The sequence below is a fragment of the Mirounga leonina genome, unplaced genomic scaffold (genome assembly GCF_011800145.1).
Source record: "Mirounga leonina isolate KUSES-001 unplaced genomic scaffold, KU_Mleo_1.0 Mir_180, whole genome shotgun sequence".
Lineage (NCBI taxonomy): Eukaryota > Metazoa > Chordata > Mammalia > Carnivora > Phocidae > Mirounga > Mirounga leonina.
Window position 1 is genome coordinate 7,048,509 of NW_023270469.1, and position 20,151 is coordinate 7,068,659.

The window sequence follows — 20,151 nt, forward strand, 5'->3', positions numbered from 1 at the left end:
CCTTTCAGCCCAAGATTGCTCCAAAGAGACCAGCCTTCTCCCATCCCTGCGCCTCTCTTCCTGCCTGCTCACAGCCACCTGTTTTTCATGAAGACCTCCACGGGCCTCCACGATGGACACATGTGGTATTCCATCTTCAGCTGCTCAGCTTGGAGCAACTTCACCCATGTCCAGGGGATGTCCTGCTGCTTCTCCCTGCTCCTCTGCACCACGCTGACCAGCATCATGTTCTGGGGTGTTCCCAAGGACCCAGCTGAGCAAAAGACGGACTTGGGTGACTCCCAATGTCATGACAGTCAGAGCTAGTGGCCGGTGGGTGCCACATAATTCCACAGATCCCAAGACCACTCTCAGGTTCAGTAATTCTCTAGAACTACCACAGAAGTCAGAAACACCATTATGCTCATTACAGACAAAGGATACAGATTAAAATCAGGAAAGGAAAGAGGCACATGGGGCAGGGTCCAGGGGAGACCAGGGGAGACCTTCCGGTTGTGTTCTCCCAGGGAAGCTGTGACAATGCTCACTCCTCCCAACAATGATGTGTGACAACACACATGGAGTATTGCCAACCAGGGACACTCACCTGAGCCCTGGTGTCCAGAGTTTTTACTGGGGCTTGCTCACATAGACATGGCTGAGCCCCATGGCTGACCTTAGCCTCCAGCCCCTCCAGAGGCTGAGGTGATACTGTGTGGCCAAGGCCCACACCATAAATCACTGTTAACATAGACTATACAGTGTGGTCCAAGACCTCAGGTAAACAAAGGTGTACCTACCAGACAGAACTTAGAGAGCTTAGAGGTCACCTCCCAGGAGCCACTCAAGGGCCAGGCCTCTCTTTGGGCAAGGTTAATCCTTATTGCACAGCCACCTTCTGGCAGTGGTGGAGGAGGCTCTCCCATTAACCCTTTCCCTCCTCTGTCCTAGGTAAAATTGAATTCACTTGGCAGCAAGTGATGATTGGACTGGAGAGCTCTCTCCTCATGTTCCCCATCAATCTCCTAATCGTTCAGATCTTTCGAAAAACCCGTCCTCAGGTCACTAAGGAGCAGAACACTGGGAAATGCGACAGGGGCTCCCCTAGCCTGGCCTCCTCACTACAGCCCATGGAGAATGGCCTTCTGACACTTGAAGTGGTGACCAAGGCATGTCTTCAACCTTGGCGGCGTGGGGGTGCTCTGGTCTGGGCAGAAATGGTGGGGGGAGTCCTGGGCTTGAGGCCTGGCAACCCCATGATGTCTGACAGCATCAGTCACCAAGATTCATCAATGACACACACATGTGTGCACACAAACATGTACATGCATGTTCAGTTGTGCACACATGTATACACATTGTGCAGATGCACACACCTATAGGCACGTACATGCATGTGCACATACATATACAAAGGCATACACAAACACACATATATATACCTTTGCACACCCATACATACACATACACACATGAACACAGACATACACACAGACACCTACGTATACACACACACACACACACACTTTCTGGGTACCTAGTGTGTATGAAATATTACACCTTTATCAGAGATCACAGCTGGAAACCAGAGAAGGGACTCCTTCTGCATTCATGCACTCAATAAACATTTACTGAGCACCTACTACATGACACACTTTGAGAAATACAGCCTGGAATGTGTCAGTTCAAATCCTAGAAGAGGGATTTATAGGTGACAAAATGGAAGCTTGAGGTGATCCAACATCATATCTCAAGTGGGCAAAGCTGGGATTCAAACCCGGACTGCCAAGCCCCAGGGTGAATGCTCTTGACCACGATGTTGCCCCCCTCACCTTTAGCTCACGTCCCCCTTACCTAACCTGGGCTAACTTGCAGGATATGTGGAGACTCGTCAGCTCCCTGTTTAAAGCTCTGAAGGTGCCATCACCTGCCTCTGGCTGGGACTCAGCAACCCTGATGGACATCAACCAACTGCTGGCCTTGGTGGAGGAGGTCGTCTGTCTGCAGAACATGGTAGGGCTGGAGTTCTGGGAGGAAGTCAAACAAAGAAAGGATCCTTTAATGCTCCCTCTTGGGTCTCTACGAGTGAAAGGTTAAGTCCTGATGTTTCTGAGCCGAGAAAGGGGACACGTCTGGGCCAGGTGGAGATAGGACTTAGGGCCGGGTCTGTATCACTAGGGAGTGAAAAAGTCCTACAGGGTCTCCCTCACTGACCTCCACTGCAACCACTTGCCATCACCTCCCTCTCTCTGCACACAGGCAACCCGCTCTCTTCACAACACCAAGCTGCCTTCCCACTAAAGACATTCCCATGTCTTGTCCTTTCATCTAGAATGTTCTTTCTCCTCTCCTCTCTTAGCTAATTCTTAATCAGGCTTTAGTCTTGTTTTAAGCACTCCTTCCTCAGGGGAGCAATCCCACCCCCCAGGCCACAACAGGGTCTCCAGCCACATACTCTTCAGCCCCCAAGCATCTCTTGCATTGCTTTTACACTGCCTGCCGTCAAATCATGACTTGTGTGAAGAGTCGTTTCAAGTCTGCAGCCAACCTTGCTGGACCGTGAGCTCTGTGAGTTCAGAGCCATCTGACTGTCCTGTCTCCACCGCTTCCCTAGTGCCTGTGCCCATGCAACACATAGAAAGCACGCAACAAACATGCATGGAATGATGTCAGCATAGATCACCATTATGGAAAGCACAAAGCAAAAAGGCATGCTGTTCTTTCGTATATGGTAAGAAGAGCATTGGCCAGCCTGGTAACTCTGGGTACTGGCTCTGTCATTAATGGGCTGTGTAACCTTGGACAGGTTACTTCAGTTCTCTGTGCCTCAGTTTCCTTTTCTGCAAGGCATTGGGGGATGCAAAGTCAAACCAGATCCACTTCCAAATATGAGGGGCAGGACATAAGATGATGGACAGGACAGTAAAAAACATTAAAGAACACTGAGTTGCAGAGTGAAAAAGTCACTCCTCCATTTTCTTCCAGGCCTTCTAGGAGCAAATCTCAGTTTGGTACTAGTATGTCTTTAACACTCTTTTAACACTTGTTTTGTTTGGCAGAGAGATAGCAGGTCTCAAACTCGGAGCTTTTTGAAATAGTATTCAGCTAGAATTTAGTAACATTATTTCATTTTTGTTGAGTTCTATGTATGACACATTATTCTGGCTTGGACTAGTCTCTCTGACTCCACTCCTGCCCCTTTCCTGTCCATTTTCCACCCACATCAATGCCACCAGTGTTCAGACCAGGCTGTCCAATAGAACTGCCCACAGTGCTGGAAATGTTCTCTATCTGTGCCATCCAGTATGACAGCCACTGGCCCTGTGTAGCTACTGAGCACTTGAAATGTGGCTGGTGTGATTGAAAAACTGCATTTCTCATCTTAATTTCAATCAATTAATGGGGCCAGTGGCTGTCACACTGGCTGCTGTAGGTTAAGAATGCTGCCATTTTTAAGACACCAGGCTGATCACTGTCTGAACCTTGTTTAGAATACAGACATGGGGTCTACAGAATGGGGAATTTGAATTTGTAAACTCTTGGCCGCACCTCTGATACACTGAATTACATTTTTGGGGCTGAGGCTGGAATCTGCAGTTTTAAACTTGACTTTAAACGTGACTTTCAAGCACACTGAATGTTGAGAGTCAGTGCCCTCAAGACAAGATCCCACATCCTTATTGGCCAGGCTCACGCTGACCCTGTGGTCAGCCCCACCTTGACCCCCATGCTCCAGCCACCCTGGAGGATTTGTCCCAGAGAGTTGGGCTTGGGCTGGCCATGAAGGCCATGAAGGCCGTCCTGCAGGAGCTCTGCTGATGCCTGCAATGGACACCTGGCCTTGAGTTTGGGGGCTTTGGTGTTCAAAGCAGAGGCCTTAGGACATGAACTCTCGAGTCAGCCAGGCCCTAGGGCTCTCCCAGCTGCAAGAATAGCTGTGCAACTTTGGACAAGTTGCTCAACCTATGACTTAGCTTCCTCCCCTGTAAAATGGGAGTATTGATCCACTTTGCCTCTTGACTCATTCCGAGGACTGAATGAGATCATAAGACACATGAAACCTTAGACTCAGCCTGATACAAAGCAGGTATTCAGTAAATGGTGTTACAATTGATTGGGAGTGATGGAATCTTCCAGAAACATTGTCAGAGGGGTTGCAACATGAAGGCTGTTGATGTTAGAACCTGCAGCTGTGGCTTCAGCAAGGAGGGTGAGGGAGGAGGCCTGAGTCAGAGGGGGACAGAGTTGATGTTGTCCCAGACCTTCACCGTCATCGAGCCCGAGCCCGAGCCCAGCGGCATCCTTCTCCACATTGCTGGTGACCTTCCCACTCATTCACTTCTCACTGGTGACTGTGGAGGGGCCATGGGTGGGGGAGTGCTCTCTCCTGCCATCTCCCGTATCTGGCTTCCTGTTCCTCTTGCAAAGACAAACACTGATCCAATCAACCTGGGCCCTTACTGCTCTGGGAGGTGTCCCGGGGTGCCAGCCTCTCAGCTCAGGGCCAGAGACCCAGGCCTGGTTCTGCCTGGAGAGGCCAAGCCCAAGCTTCCCCTAGAACACATGGGGAATAGTAGAAATGTTCAGGTTTGTTTTTTTCCTTGCAGTGAGTAATTTAAAACAAAAAAACCCCTTTGTTTTAAAACTTTTTAGGAAGCCGAAATTTGAACAAACCAACTGTAGGAAAACACTTATGAGATAATCGGGGGAAAACTTGACCCCTCACTGGGTATTTCATGCTATTAAGGGATTATCATTACTCATTTTAAAGGCTGATAATGACATTATGGTTTTATTTTTAAAAAGAGTCCCTATCTTCTGTAGAAACATATAAAAATCGAAATATTTAGTGACATGACCTGGGCCTTGGAATTTGCTGCAAAATCATCCACGTGGAGAGAGCAGGCTGGGTGCCAGGGAAACACGACTGGCCACGAGTTGATAACTTTGAGTAGTGGGTGTGTGCAGGTTCATCTCATTACTCTACTTTTGTAAGTTTAACATTTTTCATAATAAAAATAAGTTGAAAACAAAAGATTAAGGCTAACACTATCTTTGGCACCAGGCAAATCTTGTATATATTAAAATATTTGCTGGGACACCTGGGTGGCTCAGAAGGTTAAGCATCTGCCTTTGGCTCAGGTCATGATCCCTGGGATCAAGCCCCACATCGGGCTCCCTGTTCACCATGGAATCTGCTTCTCCCTCTGCTGCTGCTCCCCCTGCTTGTGTTCTCTCTCTTTCTAACACGTAAATAATAAAAATCTTTAAAATAATATTTGCTGATGAGATGATACCATGTCTAGGATTTGCTTTAAGGTATTCCAGAAAAAGAAGAAAGTGGGGGGAGGGGACAGAGACTAAACAAGATTGGCAAAAGGTTGGCGCTTGCCGCAGCAGGTGATAGGTATTTATTCTGTTCTCTTCTGTCGATGTGTAAGGAAATTTTGAGAGTGCCCTTGATAAAAGGTTAAAGAGGAACATATGAATTCTAACTGGCCATTGGAGCCTGGTACCTTTCCCCATCTTTCTGAGCCTAGATCTCTCATGGCAAGGCACATAGTAAGTGCTCGATGCAAGAAAGCTGTTACTAACACTGTTTTTATGGCAGGCAGTCTGCTCTGTCATTCCACACCAGCTGATGCTCTCTGTCCCTTGTCCTCCAGAACAAATGCAATGCCTTATGCCAGAGGTGGGCCCAAGTGACCCTCAGAAGGACAATGCCTACAAGCAGTGTCTCTACCTTCAGCTGGAACACATGGAGCAAGACCTTCAGCTGGTGGGGCCCCGTGGCTTCCCCCAGAGCCAGAGCCACGCCCGGGCCCTCAGCCAGCTGCAGATGCTGAAGGGCTGCCTGGAGGGACAGCTGGGCACCCCATCCCCAGGGTACACCAGGTAATCCCCTCCCCTGGGTGCTTAGTGGGCACCTGCCCCCAGTGGGGGGCCTGCAGAGAGAGTGTATCCCAGGCCACCTTGGAAGGATGTTCACCCAGATCACATGTATAATATGAATAATACCATATTTCCTCAATTCTAAAGATCATTTTGTGAGATAGGCCAGCAATTTACAGGAACTTTCCCTTCAGAAAACAACCAACCAACCAACCAAGTCATTAAATGTGCCCTTTGAGGTGGGTACCAGATAAAGAGGTGGGTATGAGATGCCAGATAGAATACAGAATAGCGCTTTGAGATGGGTACGAGATACAGGGTCTGAGAGGTCAAGGAGTTTGGCCACAGTCACGCAGCTGGTAAGGGTGAAGTGGGATTTGAACTTGACCTGGCAGGTGCCACTCTGATCACACCCACCCTGCATTTCAGCTTCTCGACAGCGAGCAAGCATCCTCGTGGCCTGCCCTGGTGGTGCGTCCTGGTGGGCTGGCTCCTGGTGGCGGCCACCAGCGGCGTGGCAGCCTTCTTCACCATGCTCTACGGCCTGCACTATGGGCGGGCCAGCTCCCTCAAGTGGCTCATCTCTGTGGCTGTCTCCTTCGTGGAGAGCGTGTTTGTCACCCAGCCCCTGAAGGTCAGGCTGCCCTGGACCCCTCGGCCCACACTTTCCATCCTGCCAGCTGCCCTGTCCTTAGGCTCAGCCATTCCTTTATCTATTGATTACAAACCAGGTGGGGCCGGTGCCAGCTGGGGAATTACAATGAACATAATTTCTGTAATAATCCAAGTTCTGGGACAGAGACTCTAGGCCAGGCCGAATGGCTTACCAAGATGTGGCAAGTCAGCAGCAGTGACCCTCAGAAGGGTCCTCGCCTCCGTTCTATAAATGACAACCTGAGGTTAGGAAGGTAAGGTCACAAACATCTTGCCCTAGGTCACATGTATAAATATGAATAATACCATATTTCCTCAATTCTAAAGATCCTTTTAATTGTGAGATAGGCCAGCAATTTATAGGAACTTTACCTTCAGAAAACAAAACAAAACAAAACACCAAGTCATTAAATCTGCGCATCATTTGGAAGATGCATTCCTGTTTCTGAAACGTAAAGTTACTGTCAGAGTTGGAGAAATACTGAGCCCCAGCCTGGAGTTTGGAGCCATGGCTCCCCCTGGAAGGAGTCAGGTGGTAGGAATATACTGTGTGTCTTGGGGGGGGGGGGTGCTGCAGAAAGGAAGGGACATTTACAGTGAGTCTTTATGCCTTTGAGACTCTCCAAATCCCTAACCCCCGTTTTACCTGATAGTCCCCAGTTCTGCCCTGAATAGCCTTTATCAGAAGGTTTAAACAACTCCCGACATCTCCTCCAGGCTAGTCTGAGAATAGTAAGAATGGAGTTGTGAGCCATTTTGTTCCCAACCAAAGCACAGAATCCTATGAAGCACAAGCTTAGGTGCAGAGATGAAGGCATGGATGGAATGAATTACCTAGTACAGGAAGAAGGGGGAGGGACGGAGGAAGGAGGGAGATGTAATTCAGCACTTGAGGTAGTATAAGAGATAAGAGGGAGCTCTACCGGCCGGGGGCGCAGGTGGGAAAGCTCTGGTGTGAGAAGCAGGGTGAGCTCAGGATTCGCAGTCTTGCCTTGGTGGCCAGGTGCCCTGGCCCTCTGCCTGCACAGCCACGTCCCCTCTTGGCACAGGATGGCCTGGTTCCCACCTGACTTCCTCGGAGCATGGCTTCTGTGCCCAGGACCCAGATGTGGCCTTGATCCTGACCCCTCTCAGATCCCAGGAGTTGATAGTTTCCAACCCAGGCCTGGGGTTCACAGTGGGTGTTTTCTAGGTGCTGGGCTTTGCTGCCTTCTTTGCACTGGTCTTGAAGAGAGTGGAGGATGAGGAGGAGCTTGTGGCCTCCCTCCCAGGACATCTGTCTGGCCCAGGTAACCGTGCATAGGTGGAGGCAGGGGCCTGGAAACCAGTAAAGCTGAGACAGCCCTACAGAGCCCAGCTGCTGACCTTCTTGCCCCATCATTCCTTCACCCCTCATTGGGAAAGCACCTCCAAACCATCCAAAACCAAATGACTCCTTCACTGTCTCTCGAGAAACCTTATTCCTTCTCTACCCCAGCCTTTCCCTCTGGCACCCAAGCACGACCGCTTGGCCAGAAGAGGCCGCTTGGGGGCCACACTCTGCCTGGCCATCATTCTCTGTGAAATCCCAAGCAAGCAACTTTCTCCTCCTAGGCTCGGGGCCCTGGTCTTTAGAATGAAAACCAAAACAGAACATGCTTGCAGGTGGGTTCCAGGACAAGGGTCTGCAAACCACAGCCATGAGGCCAAATCTAGCCCACTGCTTGTTTTCGTAAACGAAGTTTTATTAGAACAGAGCCATGCTGACCCCTGCTGGAGGAGGCCACTAGCAGCCCCCTGCCCCCCCAACCTGATTTCTCACTTCCCAAACTAAACTCCCGAGAATGCCTACAATAAGATAATCACAAAAACAAACACGTAAACAGAACAGAATCAACACTCTAATAGTCTCTGCAGAGATTTTGATGTTTGGGGAAAATAAAACGGGAGCAAATAAACAAAAGGCATACCTATATTATTGTACTAACATTATTAAATAGTGTGGTTTCCTTCTCATGGGCCTGTATTCTTCCACTCTAGGATAGGATTTGGGTTTGTTTTTGTTTTGGCTTTGCAGATCCATTAAAATCTTCCCAAGACAAAAGAGTAATTTTTGTCCACAGAGACACCAGCTTCCAGGACAATCAAATATTCATTCAGTCATTCTTTTGGCAGCCACTCAGGGAGTACATCGAACGGGCAGTTGACTGTTTGATGACTTAGGAACATGATTTACATAAAATCCACTCATTGTGAGTGTGTAATTCACTGATTTTAGTAAATTTCTAGAGTTGTGCAACCATCCTCTTAACTCGTCATCCTCAAAGGTTCCCTCTTGACCATTTGAAGCTAATCCGTGCTCTCACCCCGCAATGCAATGCAGCAGTGGATGGAACGGTTGCCCTTGAAAAGCACAGCCCACAGGGGGAGACACATTAAACAAGTAAACAATGCTAGCGTGAGATGTGAGGAGAACTTGGGGAGAGAAGGGGAGAGTGCAGGCCTGTCTGCTGAGGTAGTACCTACATTGGCTCCTGGAGCCTGGCGAAGGGAGGGAATGCACACCGGGCCCTTGAAAAGGCCCTGAGGTGGGACAGAGCTTGTCATTTTACAGTGATTACTGACAGTGTGGCCCAAGCATGGGGAATTAGGGGAAGAATGGTTCAAAATGAGAGCCGAGAGGTGGGTGGGGAGCAGAGCTTTGGTAGCACCCAGGTCAGTGCTGGAGTTCTGGAGTGCTACATAGGAGAGAGGCATGATCTATCTTGTGATTTGAGAAAGATTACTATGGCTGCTCTTAGGAAACCAGAAGTATTGGGTCAAAAGTACAAGTGGGGAAAAGACTATTGGAATGGTCCAGACAAGAGGTGACATGTCCTGGCAGTGAGGGTGGTAAGAAAGGCATGGATTCAAAAGACAGTTTGGACAATACGCACCTATCAGAATGGCTAAAGTTAAAAGTAGTGATAATACCAAATGCTGACAAGGATGCCGAGAAACTAGAGCATTCACACACTGCTGCTGGGAATGTAAAGTGTTGCAGTCACTCTGGACAAGTTTGGCAGTTCCTTTCAAAACTAAAAATGGATTCACCATATGCTGCAGCAGTTGCATTCTTGGGCATTTATCCCAGAGACTTGAAGACTTATTTCCATGCAAGAACTTGTATATACACGTTCAGAGCAGGTTCATTTGAAATAGCCAAATGGCCGCTCCTAGGAATCTATCCAAAAGAAATGAACATATATGTCTATACAAACACCTATATGTAAATGTTCATAGCAGCATTATTCCTAATAGCCAACACTAGTAACAATCTAGATGTGAATGCATAAACAAACAGGAGTGTATCCATACCAAAAAAGAAACTAAATACTAATTACACAACAACATGGATGGACTCCAAACCATTATGCTAAGCGAAAAAAAACCAGACACAAGAAATGATGCACTGTAGGATTCCATTTATATGTAACATCCAGAAAAAAATCTATAGAGACAGAAAGCAGATTAATGAGGCTGAGGGTGGGACAGACTGGGAGTGGGGACTAACTTCACGGGGATGTGAGGGAACTTTCTGGGCTGATGAAAATGTTCTAAAACGGTTGTGGTGATGGTTGCACAACTCTATAAATATATTAAAATCATTGAATTGTAAACTTCCAATGGGAAAATTTATGAAAATTATAGCTCAATAAAGTGGCTTGAAAAAGATATACTTAGACATGACAGAAATTTGAAATATTAGTGACCCCCCTTCTTCCATCTGTTACAGTTATGGGAACACTGGGATCCGTCTTAGGGTCCAGGAGCATATGAAGGGAGGGCGTTGTGCTTTCAGTACGACAGAATTCTGAGCACAGGGATGGCAGGGGCAGAGGCGTGGATGGCAGCATTGGGAAATGGCTCCTGAGGAAGAGGAGTGGTGGATCCTGTTGTTCCTGGTGAGGGAGGAGGCTTCTGGCTGCAAAAGTAGAGGCCGGGTCCATTGCCCTTTGGGGGACTGTCCTCATGTCCTTGCTTTCACAGGCCCTTCTGCCTTGTTTTGAGCACAAAGATGCAGCAGAAAGGACATTTACCAGCCGCCTTTGGCCACTGACATCGAGAAGATGAAAACCACCCATCTCAAGAAACAGAAGGCATTTGCCTTCATCAGAGAAATCTTGGGTAGGCAACCAAGGTCACCCACAGCAGCCTCCTCACTCACTGCTTGTCAGCACAGACCTGAACAGACAATGGTGCAATCTTTGACAGACCCACGCTGCCTTTGGGCCTGTTTTCCTAAATACCAACTCACCCCAGCTTCTCCCCTACACTTAAAATCCCTCGATGGCCCCACACGGCCCTTGATAAAATCCATAATTCCTACTGTGGCTCCGCCCACCCTGAGCAACCTCTTGTAGCCCCCTGTGCCCTGAGCTCTGGTCACACCATGTTCTGCTGCTCCTGGGACTCCTTGCCCTCTCTGGACCCCAGGCCTTTGCCCAGGCTAATCTAATCTGCTTGGAATGTGCCTCCCCTCCTCCCCATTTTTCTTCTGGCTAATTCCTTATTCTTTAATTCTCAGTCCAAAGACTGTCTTCAGAAAGACTGCCCAAGCCTGCTGACCAGGAGCTTTCAAACATCACTGTGTATCTTAGTCTGTGTTCCCCCATAAGCAGATTGGGGTACAAGTAGTTGGTTTGGGAGGTGATCCTGGGAAACACTGGTAGAGAAGAGAAGGGAGGTGAAAGGTGTGATGAGTGGGTTCCGTGTGGGAACTGGAGCTCAGTCCTGCTGGGGACCTCTGTGGGGGCATGTAGTACACACTCCTGGGTTGTCACGCACAGGTCACTGGTGAGGGCTGCTCTCGGGGAGGACATGGACCCTGCAGCACATACAGCCAGACAAATGCAGAGAGCAGGGGAGCTTGCAGAGGAGTAGCAGCATGTTACAGAATGAAGAGAGCCCAGAGGTGTGGGCAGAGCCCCAATTCATCCCAGGGAGGGGTTGCTGAGGTGCATATTCCCAGGCCCTGGACCCAGAGATTCTGGGTAAGGCTCTGCATCCCCCACATTCTAATGGCTGGCATCCTAAACTAAATCTTTGTATGTAAGGGTCCCTTACACCACACTCACCTGTCCACAGGTGAGCTCCACGAGGGCAGGGAACACAACTGTCATTTTCATTGCCTTGTCCTCAGCGTTGCAACATGGCAGAGCCCCATTTTTAGAAGATTCTTTTAAAGAAACGTTTATATAGCATAAATTCTGGGCAGGCACTATTTTTAAGTGCTAATAAATATTAATTTGTTGACTCCCTCATTACAACCCTGTGAAATAAAAGTATTATCCCCATTTCACAGATGAGAGTAAAGCAGAGGGGTTAAGTCACTTGTAAAGGGCACATGGATAAGAAGTGGCAGAGCCAGGATTTGAACCCAGGCAGGAAGCTCATGATCTGTGGACTTTACTCCTCCCCACTGTCTAAGGATTGGTTCCACTGTCACTAGGGGGGGCAAGTAGCTGGTCTACAAGACCTCGACTATTCTGAGCTATACGCCATTCCACTTCCTGCCTTGGGCTTGGTGGGAGGTGGGGGACTATGCCTGACCAGAGGCTGTGCCTCCATTTTCAGCATACCTGGGCTTCCTGTGGATGCTGCTGCTGGTTGCCTATGGGCAGAGGGACCCCAGCACCTATCACTTCAACAGACACCTTGAGCACAGCTTCACCCAAGGCTTTTCAGCTGTGTTAAACTTCAAGGAATTCTTCATGTGGGCCAACCCAGCCTCATGAGCAACCTGTACAGTCATTACCCAGGTACTCTCCCTTCACCCCAGGACGTGTGTCAGCTCCCCTGTGCAGACTCCTTTCTAGGAACAGGAGTGGGTCACTGTCACCATCAGCCATATGCTTTGAAGGAGAGACCCTCAGAAGGTTGTGTATGCACAAGAGAAGGGCCTTAACCCTCCTCTGATGCACAGTGGAGGACTTTCTGAGAGATAACCGAACATGAATCGGCTAGGCAGAAACAGTATACCGGGCAAAAGGGACAACGCGAGAAAAGGCAAGCCTGAAACACCACAGCACTGCTGTTCCTGGAATTACAAAGCATTGAGTGTTGCTGCAGTGTAAGGTATAAGTTGAGTAAGAAGCAAAGCAGGAGAGAGAAATAGGGACCAGATCATGAAGGGTCTCAGAAGTTCATATTGAGAAAGCATTGACAGTTTCTCTGAGGGAGTAACATAATCAAATTTGCATTTAAGAAGGATCATTGCAGAATCCTGTGGAAGTTGGAATAGAGAGTAGTTAGGATGCTGGGGAGAAATGATGGGGCTGATGCAGGGATGAGAAGCAGGAGTGATGGAGAGATGGGCATGGGTGCAGATAACACTGAAGAGGTAGAGTTGATGAGCCTTGCTGACCATTAGGATGTGGGCATTGAGAGAAAGGGTACAAAGTGTCTCCAAGTTGATGACTAGGTGGTGGGGGTACCATTCCTCAAGAGAAGTTATGCAGGAAGTAGAAAACACCTAAGGTAAGAAGATGGTGATGAATGTAGCCTTTGGTTGACCATGAACTACTTACTCTTGACTGTTTCTACAATGGGTACATTGAAGTTCACATTAGCATCCAAGCCAGGAGGCACTAAGACGATTTTGATGGCTAGGCTGACCCACCTGTTTTTCATCTCCAGGCTTTATCACTGATGGGAACTCTAAGCTGGTTGGCAGTGCCCAGATTCGCCAAGTGAGGGTCTTGGAAAGCTCTTGCCCTCTTGCCCCACAGTTGCAGGCTTCTCTTGATGAATGCCATGCACCATATTCCCTGGATATTGAAGACCTGTCAGACTATGGGGAAGGCTGGAATGCCTCTATACCCAATAACAGCAGTGGCTTTTCCCAGGCTTGGCAGTACCAGAGCCAGAGCCAACGCCGAGGGTATCCCATCTGGGGCAAACTCACTGTGTACCGGGGAGGAGGTTATGTGGTCCCCTTGGGGACTGATCGCAAAAGTGCATCAAGGTAAGACTCACTTGACTCGTGTGTGGCCAAGGAAAGCCATTTGCTAGAGTCTAGATCTGATTAACAGGGGCAGCAAAGCTCATTCATGTCATTGTAGGGAGGGATTGGGGGACTCAGAAGTATTCAGATTGTATTTCCAGGCCCCTGGAAACTGCAATCTCAGAGTCCCTCTCCAGCACTCTCAGCCTGATGGGCTGAGTCTGGTGGCCTCTGCAAGAGCCAGTATAGTGATGGGGAACTCTACCACACAAAGCCATCCACCATCAGGCAGGTGGGAATTGGTTAAGGCTCTTATCCTTAGCGAAGAATCATGTTTTTATGTGCAGTGAGTTACAGTACCAAGGAAGAGCACTGAGTATGGAGCATTCACTGTTCCTATAGTGATAGAAGCAAGCGTGCTCTTTGAAGGATGTCACCTTATCCCTTGAGGTTGCTCACTACAAACATAGCCTTAAGAAATGGCTTGGGCAAAGCCCAGCCAGGAGCTTGCATTCCTGCAATACCCAACATGATTGTGCATGGACATCCAGAGCCCATGCAGACCGCCTCTCCCAGCACACTCTAGAGTTAGAGAGCCCTACGTGTGAAACCCTGGCACTGCTCCTGTTAGCTCTGTGGCCCCAGGCAAGTTAGTGAACCCATGTGCACCTCAGTCTTCTCTAGGAACACAGGTAACAAACCCTCAAGGAGAACAACTGGCAGGGGTCCCTTAGGATTAAGGACAGGACAGGAATAGTCAATTTCAGCATAAGAGGGGTTTTCCTGCCACTTGCAACAACTGATATTCTCTCTTCTATACACCAGGCAGGACACAGAGCCAGTGGGCACAGGGCATATTTTAAAATAGGCCCATTACTATTGCTGCCAGTAAAACAGCTGTCACTATTACACACACACACACACACACACACGACATGCTATTGCATTTTCTCTTCACAATGTTCCCGAAGCACTGGTGTTAACACTATTGTAGATGAGGAGACTGAGTCCTGGAGAGGTTATCAGCTTGCCTACGAGGCAGTCAGGATTTGAACCCCGGTCCCTCAGCACATGTTCTTTCCACAACACCAGTGGGCAGACCTCCAGGAACTGGTTTCATGTGAACTGCCAACCCAAGAGAGGTCTCTACTGCTGCTATTGCTGCCTGCTTAAGCCCGTGATTTCCTATGCGGTTCCTCTCACATGGTGGTCCTTAAACTTTAAAAAGCGGCACAATCCCCTGGAAGGCTCATCAGAACACAGATCCCTCAAACACAGATCCCCCAGAGGAGTTTGTTTCGAGAGATCTGGGGTGGGGACTGAGAATCTGCATTTCTACTGAGTTTCCAGATGATGTGGATGCTGGCAGTATGGGGACCACACTTTGATGACCTCTTCTCTAACATCCAGGAGAGCATGGGTGCCAAGACACTGCACCATTGGTGGGAAACTGTGATCACTCCCAGGAGCAGCCCCAAGGCCCTATGGCCCTGGGCATAGAGGGCAGGGAGCCACTGTAGTTGGAGATGTCCCTAATTAGCCCTCTTCCTACAGAATTCTCCAGTATCTCTTTGACAACACCTGGCTGGACAGACTGACCAGAGCCGTTTTTGTGGAGTTCACTGTTTACAACACCAAGGTCAACCTGTTCTGCATCATCACTCTGACCCTGGAGACTAGCGCCCGGGGTGGGCAGCCTTGCCTGTGACCCCGTCTAGAATGTTCTGGAAGACAGACTCCCCTCCCTCTGGGCCAGGCCTCCTGACCAGGCTGGGCCTCGCTGCCCCAGGGCCAGAGTTCTGGGGCCAATGGTTGTTTGGGAGATTCGGGGGTGGGTCTTGGTTCTCTCTGGGCACCCAAAGGCCAGGTTCCAGGGCTGCTCCAGCTTTATTCCTAGGTGCCTCCACTTCTCTCTGGCCTGTCTCCCAAGATACCCTGAGGGAACCCAGTTGGAGTCTGAAGGCAGCTCATCACCTTGAGCTTCCTGCTCTGGGGAAGGCAGGCTGGGGAGGGGCTGACATGGTTACAGATAATTTCAGCTAAAACAACATTTTACAACTTGTACCTCAACCTACAGGACAAAGTACATTTTACATTATTTTCCAACACACACACACACACACACAAAGATACATAACTGAGACAAAAGCTTCAAAAATATATTCCTTCACTACATGCAATATACTCTGATATTTTGTGTTCTGTTCCATTTCTTTTTCCCCATTTCCCACCTTCCACCTCTTTTAACACTATCAAAATCTATTGAAAACACTGACCCAAAACTTCATCAGCTAATAACGAATTTTCCTAAAATTCAACCACCTCTCCTTTAAAAATTAAGCCATTTTTAGTATCAAATTACATTTTTAATAGAGCTAATACATGCTTGTTGTTCTTTAAATTTCATAATAGTAGAAAGAAAAGTAAAAGGCCTTCAACTTTCATGATCACTGGCCACTGTCAAGTGCTTCTTTTAAATCCTTTTGTGTGGGGGGGGTATTTGTATCCTTGTGTTCTCCTACTTCTTTTTGCCACCTTTGTGGTTCTTAGGGACCAATTAAACAGCCTGTCTCCAAACACATTTAATTAGATTATGTGTTTCTACAAATGAGAAATGAGGATTGGGTTTCAGGTCTGGTTGGTTCAAGCAGTCCACTGATATTGGCAAGGACTCAGGTTGTTTGTGTCTCTCCATTCTGACATTTTCGGGGTTGGCTTTGTATTCAGAGGCAATAGCCTTATCAAACTTTTTTTAAATCATTACTAAAATATCATTACAATACTCCCCCCAAAAACAAGACACATAAATGGACGAAAGATGATTCAAAAGAAGGCTGAATTTTAGGCATACTGGTCAACAGATGAATTGATCTTCAGTGAACTCTCTTTAGGTGAACCAGCTTTAAGTGAGCCAGCCTGGAGTAAATGAATGTTCAGTGAGTTGTGTGCTTTGGCTGGAGGTGACCGAGGGCACAAATGGCTGACACCAGATGCAGAGGATAGGGAGTGGCTCTTCCAGAGCAGCTTCCTGCATCCCCTCTAATATGTCCATTATCTTTGACATCCATTATGTGTCCAGTCCCTTGGGTCTGTGGGTCTAAAGGGCCTTTATCTTCTCTTCTACCCTGGCCAGCCCTCAGAATGCCTGAGCTTTCATCATGCCACTGATGACTTCCAGTCAGAAGTGGTGGCTCTGAGCGGGTGGGTGACCAGGAGTGAGCAGAAGATGTTTTGCTTCCCAGGAACCTTCTTTGCACATATGAGCCTGCAGAGCCTGCGCCTGTACCCCTTCACTGACGGCTGGCACCCCTTCGTGCTAGCAGCAGAGGCCATCTACCTCCTGTTCCTCCTCTACTACATGATTTTGCAGGTGAGGTGTAGACTACGGCTCCATGGGATGGAAGCAGCAGTGTGCCTGTTCCCTCTCACACACGTTCCCCAGAGTGAAGCCTCAAGAAAGGAGAGGGGAGTGTCCTGCTAACCTGTTTGCCATGGCACCCTTTTGGTCCTTCTGCAGTCCTGAGAGCTGACCCAGATCAGGGACCAGCTTTCAGCACCTCTCAGGAACTGAGACTCAGAGGGTGGTCCTTCCTGGGTGGGGAAGGGAGAGGAACTGAGACCTTCCAAAAATGCCAAAGGTAGCTGGCAGTTCACCTGTGGTCCCTGGGAATTAGGAAAAAATCCCCTCTGCCACCTTTAAATAGCACCATGCTGCAAAACGAAGGTGCCGATGTTGATAATGACGGTGGTTTGAGGAAGCTGGGAACTCATTTGAAGCTTGGCACATACCCCCGCCCCTGCCCCGCCAAAAATGCAAATCAGACATCTTGAAAGGGCCTCCCCATCCCCGGCTCAACAGCCACAACAACCACTTTGAAGTAAGGATGATACTTTGATTGTTTACCACGTGTCAGACATTGTGTGAAGAACCTTGAGTGGATTTTCTCCTTTAATACCAGGAGAAAGTTTCTATTGGCTCCACTTCACAGAGTAGGAAGCTGAAGCCCAGAGACATTAAGGAATTTTTCCAAGGCCAAAACTGAATCCAGAGAGTCTGACCCCTGAACTCGACACTCAACCCCTCTGTCGCACCTCAGACTCATAAACCTCGATCCCACGGGGCCTCTGAGCATCACCATTGCAAACCCAACAGGGAACAGTCATCAAATAGCAACCTTAAGAACATCAAAGGAGGCCCATCCACCACCCACCCCCGACCTCACTCCTCCCCTCTGGATTGCCCTCACCCTCCGCCTGCAGCTGCCACACAACGCTTCTCTCCAGAGCCCTTACATCTTTCTCAAAATGCCACTTAAGCAAGCAGTTCTTAAAATCTTCTGCCATCTCCATCCCTTTATAATGGAAGCAAACTTGAGCCTCTTAGCAGCCAAACACAAACCCATTCTCCGTAAGAGTAGGGAGGAGGAGGGAAATAGAACAGAACGGTAGGAAGATTCTCTTTAGTGGGAGGGAAAAACAGGAGGGAGGCCTAGAACTTGCACAGCGTAATTCCTTTTGACGACATGTGACACCCGATGGGGAAAGAGGATTAAAAACAAAGTCTCCTGCCAATCTAGAAAACCTCTCCACAAAGGTAGGAAAAAAAAAAACTAACAAAATTACTCATTTTTAATTGTGGTAGATAAATATATATAACATAAAATTTACCACTTTAAACATCTTTAAATGTACAGCTCAGTGGCGTTATGTACATTCACATCGTCGTGCAACCATCACTACCATCCATCTCCAGATTTCTTTTCCTCTTACAAAGCGGAAACTGGGGCCCCTGGGTGGCTCAGTTGGTTAAGCAACTGCCTTCGGCTCAGGTCATGATCCTGGAGTCCCGGGATCGAGTCTCGCATTGGGCTCCCTGCTCAGCAAGGAGCCTGCTTCTCCCTCTGACCCTCCCCCCTCTCATGTACTCTCTCTCATTCTCGCTCTCTCAAATAAATAAATAAATCTTTAAAAAAAAAAAAAAACAAAGCGGAAACTGTACCTGTTAAACAATAACTCCCCACTTCCCCCTAAGAAAACAACTTTTCTTATTGAATAAGCATGATACTGTGATGAACATCCCAGGCAATCCACTAAGAGATTCCAAAGACAGAAGGGAGTCTCACCCTTGCATTGCCGGTCAGATAGGACCCATTTTATATTCATCCTTAAGATAAACAGTAATTAACCCTCAAGAGGATTTATGGAATCATCTGTCCCACTAGTCCACCCTAAATTCACCCAGTAATTGGAGTGGCCACTTGTGTTTGCTAACTGCCTTTATCAAAAGGAAAAATAAATGTACATGTTCACACTAGGAGGTAATTTTGCAACCTCGAGCCAGGGGCCTACCATTTGGCTCTTACTCTCCCAGGGAAACTGGGAGTGAAGGGCACAACCTTCCTTCCTTTGTGTTCACACGTCAAAGAGAAAGCTCCCAGGTCCTTTAGAAAAACATTCCTGAGGCTAGTTTAACTTTCAAAAAGATTTATATATGTCTCAAAGGGGCAGAGAAAGATTTCACAATTACAAGTTTTCTAAAGTAAATGCTCTATGAAAGGGTGGGGGGTTCTTTCCCATTCCCCAATTTTTTGCATCGGAGATAATTAAATGTTTTTCTTGTTAGATGCTGTATTTACTCTTATGTACCCCCCAAATTCTGCAGCCCAAGTTGGTAATGAAAGCGGGGGGGGGGGGGGGTCTGTGCACAAGGCAGGGGAGAGGCCCCAGGCACTCTATGGCTTCTTTATTGAGAAGCCTCTCCAGGATACAGTAGGCCCCTGCTGGAGAGTCATCTTGGGGGGGTTTGGAGAGCCATGGTGGAAGGGGTAGGGGAGGCACAGTTCTGGCTACAGCATTTGGTAGAACCTCCAGCTCCTTTCCCAGGCCAAGCTCATGAGGAAACAGAGGTGGTGCTATTTCCATAGCAAGTGGAATCTTCTGGAGCTGACCATCATCCTGGCCAGCTGGAGTGCCCTGGCGATGTTTGTGAAGAGGGCCATCCTGGCAGAACGTGAAATCCAGCGCTACTGGAACCATGGAGAGGAGTAAGTGGTTCTGCCTTGGCCCCCAACTCCCACACTAGACCTGCTTCCTCCAGCTCTGTGGCCCCAGGGTCAGGGGGGGAGAACCCCCCTGGGGGGGAGGTTTGAAATCTTGCTGACCCTCAGATCATCAGGGTCACTCTTTTTAAAAACATAACTATAGCTACCACTTAGACTCAGGTTTGGGGCCTGACACATCTGCAGTTGAGAGGGCTCTTTAATACAAAATAGAACAATATCTTACTTTTGCAAATCTTACCAAAACATAAGACCATGTGACACCCTGTGAAGGTCCCTGCCCCAAAGACGTAGTAGCACACCAGTCTGCCTACATCTGCTACTGTTTACATAAAGTGTCCACTCTGCTAGACCAAATGCACTAGCCCACCAGATGCTTGCAAGAACCCACGGTGGTAGACGTTGTTACTACCCGGACGAGGGTTTGCCTCTTGGTGGGTGTCGAGCCAAAAGACATGACCAAGCCAAAAGAATAGGAAAAGGAAGAATTTTACTTGCAACAAGTAAAGGAGAACACCGAGGATCTTTCCCAAAGCAGTGTCTCCCCAAACCACAAAATTGGGAAAGTTTTAAGGTAAGGGTGAATACATATTCGAAAGGGCT

General features: G+C 48.3%; 1 protein-coding gene across 1 annotated transcript; it reads left to right on the forward strand.

Moving 5' to 3' along the window:
- Positions 1-96: 96 nt before the first annotated feature.
- Positions 97-19,537, forward strand: LOC118023409 (polycystic kidney disease protein 1-like 2). Its single transcript, XM_035024510.1, is given in 12 exon segments — positions 97-125; positions 1,017-1,148; positions 1,855-1,992; positions 7,718-7,814; positions 10,534-10,671; positions 12,121-12,267; positions 12,270-12,305; positions 13,183-13,235; positions 13,281-13,510; positions 15,044-15,177; positions 16,732-16,859; positions 19,373-19,537. Coding segments are annotated over 11 exon segments (1,305 nt in total). The 5' UTR covers positions 97-125; positions 1,017-1,109.
- Positions 19,538-20,151: the final 614 nt, after the last annotated feature.